Source organism: Pseudonaja textilis, chromosome 14 (genome assembly GCF_049901715.1).
Source record: "Pseudonaja textilis isolate UNSWEBS1 chromosome 14, rPseTex1.2, whole genome shotgun sequence".
In the NCBI taxonomy this organism is placed as follows: Eukaryota; Metazoa; Chordata; class Lepidosauria; order Squamata; family Elapidae; genus Pseudonaja; species Pseudonaja textilis.
Genome location: NC_142003.1, coordinates 4,150,131 through 4,164,749, shown reverse-complemented (window position 1 = coordinate 4,164,749; position 14,619 = coordinate 4,150,131). Strand labels below are relative to the sequence as shown.

Here is a 14,619-nt window from a genome sequence, read left to right as displayed (position 1 = left end):
ATGTGTAAAGGGGTGGGGGGGGGGTGAAGTGGGGCGAGAAATTAATAAAATAGCAATGTATAGAAAACAAAATGAGGGGGGGAGGGGGCTCAAACAGAAACCTAGCCTGTTCCAAAAATAACATTCCCCCAAAAAAAAATTACCTGTGCCGTGACTTAAAAGAGGCAGGTTTTGGTTACCTTCGCCAGCACGCCGGTCCCGTCAATCTGGCCTCTGGTAATGGCTTTTCCGAAAAACAAAAACAGCCTAATCATTTCATACTGTATTTATTTAATAACTAAAATTCACAAATAAAAAGGTACTCGTAAAGTCCATCTCGTCGTGGCGTCCCCAACTCTCCTCCATTTTTGACTGCTTTCAAACCCATGGGGCGATGATGATTTAAAAAAAAAAAAAAATGGGGGCTCGGGGTAAATTTTTTTGTTTTTTGTTTTAATTAACTGTCATATGATTGGTCAGTTGGAGCTGAAGCACCAATGGAGAAGATGCTTGGATGGAGATGAGAGCACATACACACACGCCCCCGGCCTTCCCACGCACGCCTCGGAGGAACGGCGGGACTCCTCGGCTCCCCTCTATGTCCCTGTCGAGGGCAACCTTCGCGCTATTCTATGTCTTCGCTCAAAGTCACTGACGGCAGCCTCTGGTTAGGTTCCCCCCTCCTCCTTCTGTCCTTCTTGCAGGACCGCAAACCCGAGGAAGAGAGTTCGTTTATTTTATTCCATTATTATTATTATTATTATTTTTAAACTCCTCTAGGCGGTGAGCCAACCGGCGAGCAGGTCCTGTCGCAGCTCGGGGCCAGGTGTCGAATGGGTGTCGTTTTTCATTTTCAGGTAGTGTTGTGTGTTTTATCGGAAGTCTACCCCTCCTTTCGCTTCCTGTCCTTTCCTTGTCGCGTCGGCTGCTGAGCAGGGCTACTCGTACTCCAGGAACTGTTTGTGATAGAACAGCAAGTATCTGCGGAAGAAGGAGAAGAAAGGTGGGTTGCAAGAGCTACGTCGATGTAGGCCTCTCGGCATGAGATCTGGCTCCTCCCCACATCCCTGTTAAAAGCAGGAGGGATTTGGGGTTGCTGTTGTTGTTTTTTTAATAAGGGGAGGACAATTTCAGGGAAGGTTTTTTGTTCCCAGCACATGTGGTGAGAGTCTAAATAATTCAAGGCCGGTGACTCATCAGAGGATATGCCCCGGCTGCTGAGGGATTGACAGCGACACAGGGCTGAGGCTGAATCCCATACCTCGAGACCAAACTCAAAGCGGCAAGAATGGGGAGATTCTGCCAACGTTGGGGGCCTCGTGTCAAAAGGGGGCTTCCGATTAGAACAAGGAGCTTCGGCAGTTTTAGAAGTTTAGAAGGTCTGCCCCAGCAATTCCCAAACATCCCTAGGTAGGTAGGTAGGTAGGTAGGTAGGTAGGTAGGAAGGAAGGAAGGAAGGAAGGAAGGAAGGAAGGAAGGAAGGAAGGAAGGAAGGAAGGACCCTGGATTAAAATACGGGACCCCAAAGTTTTACTTTTGAGGAAGGAGGGCGGAAGAAGATTGCTGCTTTCCCCAAGAGAAGCGCAGGGTATACATTCTAATTACGAACAAATTCTTAAGACGCCTGAAATGTCAGTCGGATTATGACAATGTTCTGTAGACAACAGTCTGCTCATTCCATTCCAATAGTCCCATTCCCTATCTTTCAGGAAGGGGTGGGGGGTGGGTGGTCTCCCATCCTCCATGCAGCAGAGAACATCATAAAGGAAGGAAATACAGGTGGAAAAAAAAATGACCTATGAATATAGGCATTCCTTGGCAATACAGGTAGTCCTTGACTTATGACCACAATGGAGCCCAACATTTCCATTGCTAAAACAGTTGTTAGGGTGAGTTTTGGCCTGTTTTATGACGTTTCTTACCAAAATTGTTAAGTGAATCACTGCAGTTGTTAAGTGAACCTGGCTTCCCCATTGACCTGGCTTACCAGAAAGGTTGCAAAAGGGGATTGCATGACCCAGGACAAGGCAACCGTCATAAATATGAAGCACCTGCCACGTGTCCTAATACTGATCACCTGACCATGGAGGATACTGCAATGGTCATAAGTGTGAAAAGCCGTCAAAAGCCACTTTTTATCAGTGCCATTGTAACTTTGAACAGTCACTAAAGAAATGGTTGTAAGTCAAGGACTATGTAAGGAGTACTAGGAATATAAGGTTTGTATCTCTGGCACCTTTAGATGGTGCTATTACGCAGATCACACAATTCTGTGCAAAGGTAACCCAAGGAGGGAAATCAGCTTTCACAGACTCTCCCATTTTGTGAAACAAAAACCAACAACTAAAATTTCCCTTTCCTGGTATGGTAACACGAAATCTCGGTGAGAATCCCAGAAGCAAACGGAGAAAGTGGAATAACATTTTTGCATCCCTCCCATGCCAGGGAAACCAGAAAAGCAGCAAAAACGGGTGAGTCAGGCCAAAAGAAAAGAGTTCCCTTGCATAATTGATGCAGGCTGCAGAACTGAACTTTTGAAAGCAAAACCTGAGTGCAAGAGGGTTGGCGCTTGTTTTAGAGCAGCATTTCTCAACTTTGGCCACTTTTAAGACGTGCGGACTTCAACTCCCAGAATTCCCCAGCCAGCCGTAGGATTATGGGAATACAGCTGTGCTGGCTGGGGAAGCCTGGGAGTTGAAGTCCGCACGTCTTAAAAGTGGCCAGAGTTGAAAAACGTTGGTTTGGAGTAACGTGCCACCCCGTCTCTTTTGAGGCCACTCCAAAAACATAGGTCGTTTTTTAAAAATATATTATCCCCACTGGCTTGGAGATAATCCCACAATAATCCTCCAGATCAAAGCAGAATTTTATTTTCACACATTCCCTCTAATTTGGCTCCTCTTTTCTATTTCACTGACACGGTAGAGAGCAAAACTGGCATTTGGCGCTTAAGGGGAGTTTGACATACCCTTCACTGTCTAGTACGTCCTTAATGCTAGCCTTGGTAATTATGGCATCGTCACATTTGAACCATTGGTCTCTGTGTTGCCGAATAAAACTGGTATAATGCCCACTCTCCAGGGTTCCTTGATGGTTAACTACTGCGAACAAGGAATACCTGTCGGAATAAACAAGCAAAGAGAAAACAGCTTGATTTTTTACAACATAGAACTTTTAGCCCCTTCAATAATCAACGTTTTGCTAATATGTGGTTGTATGTAAGCTGGGCCATCCGACGTGGAGCTTCCACATGCTACAAGTTATCCTCAACGTACGAGCACAATTGAGCCCCAAAATAGGTGCTGCTAAGTTGTTAAGTGAATTTTGCTCCGTTTTACAGCTTCTCTTGCCCCAGTCGTCAAGTGAAGCACTGCATAAGTTAGTCACACGGTGATTAAGTGAACCTGGATTCCCCAACGACTTTACTTGTCAGAAGGTCACAAGAGATATGACCCTCCGGGACACTGCAACTGTCATAAATATGAATTAGTTGCCAAGCATCTGAAATTTTGACCATGTAACTATAGTAATGCTGCAACGGTCGTAAGTTTGAAAAATGGTCGTAAGTCACTTTTTTCAGTGCCTTTATAGCTTCAACCGGTCCCTAAATGAACTGATGTAAGTCGAGGATTACCTGTGTTAACTAGTATTTCTGAAAAACATCAGCAGTGTTTATACATATTACTCTAACTATCAATGCCAATCCAAGCTGTCAAAACGTCAGATGTGTTAAGATTTTATTTATCATACATATTTGGGTTCCACCCTCTCTACAGAGTCTGGGTGGGCCTTACTAGACCAGTGACTACCTCAACTGGACAAATGAGTAGGTAAAATTTGTGGAGTAGTGAGTCTTTAGAAGATAGAAGGAAGGCTCAGGGGGACGGTGGAGAGAAGTGGAATGGAAAAGTCACTGTTTGAAAAAACAGCCTTTTGTTCCTGGGCTTTTTTCCCCCCCCAGAATTAGTTTAGAATACAAAGTGCTCAAAAAAAACAGGCTACTGAACTCTGCTAGGCAGCTTTTTATACTGTTTTAAGGGACGTATCTGAGACCAAGAAGCACAGAAGACAAAGCCACCTACTTATTATCACTGTTTAGACTATCTGCTGGTTGCTGGTACTGCCCATTCATTCTGCTCTCTTTACTACAATAAAAACAAACAAACAAAAAAACACCATGTTCAATGTCATTTAAAAAGACAGCGGGTTATCAAATCGCCCCTTTAGTTAACAGACATTTAAAATCTGAAGAGATCTCCTTATTTTCTCGACATTCTTCCTGAAGAGGAGGAACAAGTGTTTAAATAAAGAGACAACACTGACATAACTTACCCCTGGCATGAAGAAAACCAGCAAAACACCAAAGCCACAAAGCAGGAGATTTAAATGACTAGTTTGAGCCTTTAAGGCCATTGACAGGGTGAGTTCTGAATGCTTTACATGCAGCGATACTTTGTAGTTTTCTGGAAGTCCTTCTCCAAAGAGGAGAAAGATAAATTTACTGCTCCGTAAACGTATCTTCAAAGGTCCTCTCCCCCATCCCCCAATTGCAATTTTTCCAACTTGGACACTTCTTGAAAGGTCCATTTCAAATCTCAGCATTTCCTGGGACAAAAAGTCATGCTGGCAGGACAATTCTGGAGAACTTTTGACTGACTGTTTAAGGGGGAAAAAATCCTGCCTTTATTATCACAGCCAAAAGTTTTAAAATGTGAGCGTGCATCTTTTATACTTGTCTTGTATCAGTGATCAGTCAGGCAATAAACTTGCCGTTTTTCTTCTCGGCATAATAATCAAATCAAAGGAAATTGATTAGTTAAATGAAAAGCAAGTATACATATAAAACAATTAAAGGAATGATAATAGCAATTGCCCTTAGACTTATATACCGCTTCACGGTGCTTTTACAACCCTCCCTAAGCGGTTTACAGAGTCAGCCTCTTGCCCCCAACAATCTGGCTCCTCATTTTACCGACCTCAGAAGGATGGAAGGCTGAGTCAACTTTGAGCTGGTCAGGATCGAATTCCTGGCAGTGAGCAGTGAATTAATCTGCAAGACTGCATTCTCACCACTGCGCCACCATGGCTCTATGCACCTTAGAGGGAGGAAGGTGGAATCACTCTCTTTTCACTCAAGATACTCCTGCTTAATTTCAATTCTGAAATCCATGCCAGCGGAACCAGTGAAAAGAACACCCAGTTGTAGTCCCTACCTACAAGCTGAACTAGACAATTTCTCTGCCCTTTATATGCTGTCTAAGACATGGAGGGTTTCTCGCAAGAAGAGGTTTCCAGTGCATACCTAGAGGCCATGAAAGGCGTCATGTCCAGCTCTAGTGGAAAGGAGACATACGTAGTGATCTTCCGTCTCAGTTTGGCTGAGTGTTCAAACCGCTAGATAAAAAAATGGATAGATAGACGATCAGATTTAAAATGTTTTAAAAACAATTCTTTATCATTCTTGAGGCATTCTAGGATTTTTAGGCATGGATTCAGCCTGAAACCTCCTTTGTAGCACTGAGGTATGCTGTGATTTATAAAGGAAGACAAATAATATTCTAGGTATCTCACACTGCCAAGACACAAGTGGCTGGAAAAGATTAATTTCAGAGACAATGGGAAATGTGATAAGCTCCATGCTTTCATCATCATCCAAATAAAATGCTACAAGCGGATGTGAACAGGGGGCAGAAAGATTAATGAACTCTTCTTCCAAAAGGGAGCCTTTCTCCAAATTTCTAAAAACTCCTGTCCTATTTACCTTTGTAGGTAATTGTACTCCAATTTCAGGAACACAACAATTCCCTAGCAACAGACCAGGCTATTTTCCACGCACGAGAAAAGAAATTACATAGACAAGATAGCCTTTCACATTTTTGTTTGTTTGCCATATTACATTATTAACATTGTCAGAAGATACAGCTCTTCATCATTACTCTGATAACAGTTCGGCTATAAATAACGCACAGCCCCCTATCCATTACTTCAGCTGCCGGAATTTAGCAATATTAGTTCGCTGGCATTTGAACGCTGTTTTGAGGCATTAAATATTAAAATCTTAATTCTGGACAGATAGGAGGACAGGGCAATTCATAGCAAGAAATCACCCTTTGACATTCAATACAATCGCTGCCTGTTTCCAAAATAACCTTCTCTGTGTTCGCTTTTATGAAATCTAGACATTTGGATACACTACGTATGGCTATTTGTATTTCTCTGCTGTGGAATATGATGATCAACTCAACCCTGAGGAGTCCTTGGTGCTCTCTGAGCTTGCCTGTTTTCTTGCAGGAAAGGTGGGTTGTAAGAGCTAGTTCTATGTGGGTCTCCCCTCAAACTAGGTAACATCATCAGTGCCACCCCTAGTAAGGAGTGCAGTTTGTTGTCAGTTTAAATTGTGGTGGCTTGGTCTGTCAGTATTGGTGGGGGTGGTCTTAAGAGATTCTTTGGTTGAGCTCTTTACTGTTGGCTCTTTGGCAGTTTCTTGATTAAGGTATTGTTTACTTGGCTGTTGGCCTGAAGTTAACCTTCAGGTGCTGAGGTGCTTGAGTCCTTTTGTTCTTTTTTGGGCTGGGTTGATGGTCCCTTTTGCATAGTCTACAGACTTGTATGTCTATTGATGACTGATTTGTCTGAGAGCACCAAGGACCCCCTCATGTCAACCCTACAAATATTCTCCTTTAAGTTTCATAAAATATTAATCTTCAGGAACCACTGGTTGGTAACCCTGACAAAATCTTTTAAATGCTGTAGTTTGGCCTGTTGAAGCTCTATTGTAGTTATAATTAGAATGTTTTGGAAACGTATAGTGGCAATCATTTGGAAGTATGCTTCAATTGAACAGATATTCTCATAAGCATCAAACTGTATGGGTCGGCTAGATTGTTACACAAATGGAAGGGCAAATAGTTTAATAGCAAAAAACCCCAATTCCTCTGAACTATGCTAGTATTCTCTAAAGCAATTCTTCTGGACAGTTATTGAATCAAGGCTGAAAGTTTTAAGTTCGGCAAAGCAACATACAGCTTTGTGGATCAGAGTGCTGGATCTGCAATGTCTATGGAGATTCTCAATCCTCCAGGTCATGGTTGAACCAAAGGTGCTTTTTCCAAAAGACAACTGGACTTTCTTGGGTTTTTTTTTTCCTTTGAAAACCTTTCGCTTCTCATCCAAGAATCTTCTCCTTCAGAACTGAAGAAGCTTCTTGGACTGAAAGCAAAACGTTTTCAAAGAAGAAAAGAAAACCAAGGAAGTCCACTTGCCCTTTGGAAAAGGCACTTTGGGGACTGAGTCTGCAAAATGTTAAACTCTAGATATCTAGAAATATGTCATCCAACAGTCACAAGGTGTGTTCCCAATTCTCAAGTGCACATGCTCAGTTCAAAACCGAGATTCAGTCTACAGTGAGATTTAAGATAAAACCCACAAAATAAAGAAAATCAACCAAGTCCATGGAGGAAGAGCCACTTTCATCATCATCATTTAGCAAACTCACTTTGAGATGAAAACAAGCCACAATGGGTAGTTTCTTCATAGTGAGCTGTTTGGTAGATTCTTGGTAGCTGTGGCAACCACTACATTTGATTTTGGCACTGCTTCCTAGATGTTCTGGCCTTGTAAACCTGAAAAAAAATACGTTTAAAACAGAATGGATAACCAGCACAAGTAAAACACTATTTCACTCTAAATTTCCATTTAGTATCTTTTACCCTCAGGTACAATCTTCTACAGGTTTTACATGTAGAATACTAGCTTCCTCAGAGTTTTCATTCATTTCAAATCCTTTACTATTATGTTTCTTGATTTTTTAAAAAACATAAAAATATAAATTATACGCAACCTATACAACTGGTTTTAAAATATCCCTTCAGAAATTTTCCACAATGTTTATGTTCTTAAAGCCAAGCTTACCTGAAAAATATGACAATAAAAATAAAGTTGGCTCAGAAGCCAATCTATCACAAAAGGCTAATACGAAGAGATCACCACAGACCAAACAAAAACAGGATTTAAAGCTTTGATTAGGTGAATAGGCCAATGTTCTGCATTTGCTTAAACATACACAATTGAGGCATTTGTGAGAACAGATTAAAGTTTTTTTCACATAGCCAAAATACAACATACCTTCACAAATCTGGAAATTACCTTGAGTGAAATCTAAATACACATTTTTATAATTGCCATCCTTACCTTCCAGACTCAAAGAGATCAACTGGTTAAAAAGGGAATATGCAAACCTTGGAATCGTTGAGGTAATGATCCAGACCTTTCTTATTGAAATAATACATCTGAATTCTGTACTGAGGCAGCACATAAGACCAACACTGAACCTTCTTCCACAGAAATAAGTATCCTCCATCCATGAAGATCATTTGGTAATAGGCCTTCTACGTACAATGAATTCTTCGCATGGAACAGCCATGGCAAACTAGCAATTTGAGAGACACTCACTACACAAAACTAATCCTCAAGTCTCTACAAGAAGGGTACAGAACTTCTAAATGAATTATATCTTTTAGCAACTGCGGCTGCTGGCTGTAGTGGTTACAGCTAAAGACAGCTGGAATCCAGAAGCCTCAAGGTTTTCATATTTGCATCATTTCTCTTCCAATCTTGCCTAAAACTAAAACAGCTCCGGATTAGCCATCATTTACTTTTGACTTGAAAAAAACACCCCACCTAAAATCTATGGAGGGCCAAAACCAACTTGGAATGTGAGATTCTTCTGAAATTTCCTGCTTGATGAATGCAGCAGAATTGCTTAAAAAGCAAGACGTTGTATAATTGGCTTTGGTGTTAAGGTAACAAATAAACCCTATATAGTAAGAAGTAATAAGAAAAAAGCATAGTTCTACTGGCATTGTTACTGTATAGTACTTCCATGTTACAGGAAGTTGAAAGGTGAATTCCAGAATTTGTTTAGGATGGTGGCCACCAAAATATGTACCAGTGAATAGTTATGGGATTAGATGGAAGTTTGATCCAGTAGGGCTGTTCCTATGATCTTAATTACTATAATAGTGATAGCTGAATGGATCTGGTTAGCATTATTCTGAAATTGCTTTCCAGATTCCAACAAAATGGAAGAATTTTAGGGGGAGGAACCAATCTATAATCCTAAATAATTTAGTCTCAATGTCCTAATCACAGTGCGGTGATTCAGTGAGTAAAGAAAAATATCCCCATGAGTATCTCCATTAAACTGACCCCAAAGCAAGTAAACAAGTGGCAAACAATTAAACAGTGAACAGGTAAACAGTTAAGAGCCGTGGAAACATTTTCAGTAGTCTACTGAAACTACGGGTAATTGCATAGAGGAAAGCCCAGATAGGGATATAAAAACACCACCCATTCTTGCAAGGAAATGGAATGTAAATTCATTGAGGCCTCTCTCTCGGCTCGCCTGTTATCCATTTGGAGACAAGACAGTCTGTGCAGTCTTCTTCATATGGATTTCTGTATACTGTTGTACAAATTCTTCAGCAAAGATTTTTCTTGTCAATCTTCCTGAAGGAGAAGTGGCTGTGTGATAATTTTATAACCTCTCAGATCTTTTGTGAAGTGATGGTTGCATCAGGTGGAACGGAAAAATAGTCTGCTTACTGTGTTTTGAAAGAAGGATGAAACCTGCTGGACACTGTTCCTCTGTTGATCTTTCTTGAATTCAGTATTAAGATACATTCCACATCATATTTTAGCAGAACATTCTGTTAAACATTAGTAGAATTTCTTCTTCCTAAGGCTAACCAACGGGGGTCCAAAAACTGGTGAAGCAATGGAGGTTTCCTGCTTTACAATTTTGGCTGGCAATTCCTCTTTTTATGTTGGACATCTCTTCCTTACCTCTAAGAGACTTCACTTCTGTTCACTGAGCAAGGGAGGGAGAAGTTAAGAGGCAGACTATCCAGAATTAAGGGAAACAAGGATTGTGAACCTGTACCTATGATCTACAGAGATACCACATATGTAGGCCGTAGGTCCAACATGTCATTTAAAATGCCTGTAAGGTGAGAGATCAAAGGTGTTCATGTTCATCCTGAGCTTGCCTTGCTTTGCAACATAGGAAGCAATACCGTCTACTGTCTAACACAATCAAGGATACACAGTGCTGAAATTTATCATGGGGAAAGCCAAACTGAGGGGGGTTTGTCTTGATTACCTACCAGCTTCTATCAAGTTTATGCTACATGCTTAATTTTTGTCCTGGCCTCTTTTTCCTACAAGGGAACTGAGTTGCTTGCACGATGATTCAGCAGAAATAATTGCAGACGAGGTGGTGTTTATTTGGTTTTTGTTATTTTGCTCCTGGGCCATCTGCCTGCCAATTGCTCATCTGCAGACAGGAGGGAAGGTAAGAGTGCTTCTTTCTAAAGTCAGTCTGCCAGCCTGTACCTTCGCAAGCAGTCTGTGAGGGTGGTGGTTCCTGACACATGGCTCTCTCCGTTCACCACACTGCCATCGCTGCCTGGACTCAGAGGCCAAAACGGGGTGGAGGAACCGGGCAAGTCCAGACTGATGTCCCAGAAGGGGTCTATCGTTGTGGACACACCGCTGGGGGGAAGAAAAGGAAAAAAAGAGAGAGGGAGCTCAGCCACGGGATCACGTGAAGCAATAGTTTGGACAGAAGTGATTGTGGGATCCTTGGTCCTCTCTCAGCTTAGTGTTTTCTTGCAGACGAATCATTACTCAACTAGGTAATAACTTCAGCACTAGAAGGTAGAGGGGTTTACAGAGTGGAGAAAGGAGGAGGAGGAGGAGGACAACAACTGTGGGGCTCTTGGGGCTCTCTGAGTTTGGTTGTTTTCTTGCAGATGTTTCATTACCCAACTAGGTAACATCATCCGTGCAATGATGATGAAAGGCCACTCCCTGTTAGCACTGATGAGGTTACCAAGTTAGGTAATGAAATGCCTGCAAGAAAACAACCAAAGCCAAGAACCCCATCCTCCTCTTCTTCTCCACACACACACCCTTTTCCTTCTAGCGCTGATGAAGTTACTTAGTTGGGTCATGAAACAGCTGCAAGAAAACCACCAAGCTCAGAGAGCAGCCAGGGGTTCCACAGGGTCAGCCCTGTGTTCCAAATATTCTCTTCTATCAGTAACATCCATTTTAACCTGTTAAAATTGAGAGGACAAAATATTAAGGAGGCATTCCTGCAAATCAACAGGTCCAGAAAATGGTGTGATATTACTCTACAAAATAGTAGGTTCACAAGAGTAAACGCTGAGAGGAAAAACGTTCTGGCAACCCTTCTATGTCCAAAATGAACGTGTGAAAGTGGAAGAAAAATTGGCACTTCACCTCTAGGGGGTGCTCGCAAAAGCGATTTCCAACAAAGAACATTTTAAATTTCTTTAGTAGGGATCTTAAGAATAGGGAACAAGAGCAGGATGTTAGGGAACGAACAATATCAACCATCAGTTATAAATCAGCAAGAGGAGTTAATGAAAAGTCTGTATAATTTAATAGTGCAAAATTGTTTTAAGTTCTGGCAGCTCAGGTCTCCCTTAAAAAAAAAAGCACATTGGCTGCCCACTTGCTTTATAATCAAGCAAAAGCTGATTATAAAGATTGTCATCATGTCTTCACCAGAAAAAAAAAAGGTTTCCTTAATGCAAGCAGATTTAAGAGCAGCAGGTTACTCATTGTGCAATTATTATTCTTTTCTCTATTTCATTCAGGTTCTCACTGACATTTCTTGCCTAGGCTCTCTCTCTCTATACCCCAGGAAGATATCGCCATTTTATTCTCCAGGGATGGCCCGTTTTTAGAGAGCTTGTCCATCATACTCACTGGCAGACCTGACAAGTGACATCAGACTGTAGTCCACCTGTGAAGATTTGGTCTATGATACAGTTACAGTGGTTGGGATTGCTGGCTTTCTTCCCATTATCGTCACCTGAAGAAAAGAAAATAAGCACTTTGTTTTTCAAGCCTTCTGAATAGTTGCATGCAGCCGTGCAAAGAACTATGCACTTTATACACTTTATATACAGGCAATTCTTTGTTTAGTGACCATTTAAAGTTACAACAGCAATAGCCCTTAGACTTATATACTGCTTTAGAGCCCTCTCTAAGCGATTTACAGAGTCAGCATCTTGCGCCCGACAATCATCTTCTTTTAACCACCTCATAATCCCTTGCGGGGTGGAGTCTGGGCAACTGAAGGGAGCTAGCAGAGTGCTTTAATGGCCGGATGCCCTTCCTGTTGCCAATGCTGAGTTTTGTTCAGCAGATAAATTCTCAGTGTGCCCAGAGAGAGAAATATCTGCCTCTACCTAGGATCGAACTCACAGCCTTCTAAACTGTGAGGCAAGAACTCCACCTCTAGAACACCACACCACTCCTTACCCCCACAATCTGGGTCCTCAATGGTACTGAAGAAAAGGGACACGATTGTTTCTCAATAACCGCTGGTCACATTATCAAAATTTGGACACTTGGCAAGTGGCATGTATTTATAACAATTGCACGGGCCTGGGGTCATCTGGTCAGCTTTTGTGACCCTCTGACAAGCAAAAACAACGGGGAAGTCAGAGTCACTTAACACCTGTGCTACTAGCTTAACAACTGTAATATTTCACTTAAAACTGTGTCAAGAAAGGTCATAAAATTGGGTGCAGCTCATTTAACGACTGCCTTGCTTAGCAATGGAAATTTCGGTCCCCACTGTAGTCGTAAGTCAAGGACTGCCTATAGACTTAAGACTTACTTTTTGTGGTATATCTACAAAAATAATGTTCCAAGAGTAAGGAAGTGCATCAGGAATGACAGCTATGAAAAACACTACTTCTATTTTATTGCTTCAAGTTGTGCTCGGTTGACCAAACCAAGTAGAGAACTTGATCCAAAATTAGGTATGAGTAACTCTGTGTCATAGGGAACATAATATATTACTATTAAGTAGAAAATTGGCTGGTTTGCTCTGCCCCAAGGACACTTCCAGAAGAGGTAGCCCTGCTATGGCAGTAAGCGGCAATGTTGATTTAAGTGCACTTTGAGGGATTGAGTAATACACGTAAGTCTTTCCAAGTAAAAATGATTCTTGCTGTTAAGAAAATTACACATGTCATTATTCACACTACCTAGCAAATCACTACCAGTCAAGTAAGGTAGGAAAGGCAGCATTCGCAAATGTTGAACAGTTCATAATTTTGACACACAACGTAGCTATTTCAATGTGACTGAAAAAATTAACTAAATTTATATATTTTTTAAAAATATTCATTCTATACATCGTGGGAATTTTCTCAACCGTGTCTAGGAGAACACTCGACCACCAACAAATCCCAGGGAGATGAATGGAAGTAATCTAACACCTTGCCAATGTCAACATGTCATGAGTCTGACTTGGTGTTTTGAGATTAAATAGGGCACCCCCTCATTTGGAACAACTGTCTAACAACTGGGATTTAAACTTTCTGGCCAAGTAAAAGATACATTATTAAATCACTACTGACACACACACACACACACACACAAAACAGCCTTTCCTGTTTCTTTTATGAAGTCATGAAAAGTTATACTGCTGCGTCATTTTGGGAGAAAGGTACATACAGAAAGCAAAACAAAGAATCTTTTTTTTTTAAAGGACAAAGGTTTAACCCTTGCCCGTAAAAGCATTTCTTCCTTTTATTTGCTCTGCTCACAAAAACTAGCAAATGGCTTCTTCGCATTTTCGCTGGGCTGCAGGTAACCCTCCCTGCTGGATAGCCTTAATAGACCATCATTTGCACCCACAGGAGAGTTAAGGCTCTCTCCCTCTTCAATTACCCAAGTCAATTAGGCTCAGTGAGGAGTGGGGGGTCTCTAAAGACTGTTCTGTTAAGCTTGTTCACAGCAACACTGGGAGGTACGACAAACTCACGGGGCTTCCCGTGACATCTGGCAAAATGAAATTACCACCTCCTTGCACCTGTCAATATACAACACAGCAGCAACAGCAAAAAAAAAAAAAAGAAAGCATAATTGGGCTGAAAAGGAATTCCCAAGGATTGAGCAGTTGCAGGTCTGGGCATTAAGCCGTTACTTCTAGGAGGGGATCAATGCTAGTTCAGAGGAGTTTGTGCCACAGTAAACCTATTTAGGACATTCGAAGAGGTTTATTTGGGAGTTACAAAAGCCATACAGGACTACCTGTACGTAGATCTACTCCTCCTTTTTCATGCTGGAACCTACAAAACCTAACTCAACTCAAAATCCTCAGATTTTTATTTTTTTCCAGCTACGAGTGAAGATATAAGAAAGCCACCATAAAAATGAGTGAGAGACTCCAGCCAGTTTAAGAAAGAGCAAAGCAGAAACCTCCTTCTGATATCCCACGGCTAGGTACAGGTAGTCCTCGAGTTACAACAGTTCGCTGAGGTTCAAAGTCACCCAAAAAGTGACTCATGACCGTTTCCCACACTTATGACATGGTCACGTGATTTACATTCGGATGCTTGGCAACGGACGGGCTGGCAGCGTCCTGGGGGGGGGGGGGCGTGGGGTGTGATCCCCCTTTGCGCCCTTCCAACGAGCAAAGCCAACAAGGGAGCCAGATTCAATGAACAGCGGTGTCACTAATTTAACCGTGGTGATTCACTTCCTCAGCTGTGGCGAGGCAAGTCGTGAAGTGGGACCATAAAACTCACTTGG

General features: G+C 41.7%; 1 protein-coding gene across 3 annotated transcripts in view; it reads right to left on the bottom strand.

Moving 5' to 3' along the window:
* Nucleotides 1-249: 249 nt before the first annotated feature.
* Nucleotides 250-14,619, bottom strand: part of USP22 (ubiquitin specific peptidase 22) — a 51,076-nt gene continuing 36,706 nt past the window's right edge. For 2 of the 3 annotated variants that reach the window (XM_026704307.2, XM_087942018.1), the window contains 7 exons: nt 11,776-11,881; nt 10,372-10,530; nt 7,475-7,601; nt 5,282-5,373; nt 4,062-4,124; nt 2,948-3,097; nt 250-960 (listed from right to left, as the gene is read on the bottom strand). In XM_026704307.2, coding sequence (XP_026560092.1) covers nt 918-960; nt 2,948-3,097; nt 4,062-4,124; nt 5,282-5,373; nt 7,475-7,601; nt 10,372-10,530; nt 11,776-11,881 — 740 coding nt within the window. In that variant the 3' untranslated portion in view covers nt 250-917. The remainder of the gene's footprint in view (nt 961-2,947; nt 3,098-4,061; nt 4,125-5,281; nt 5,374-7,474; nt 7,602-10,371; nt 10,531-11,775; nt 11,882-14,619) is intronic. The other variant, XM_026704309.2, reaches the window with a different exon arrangement.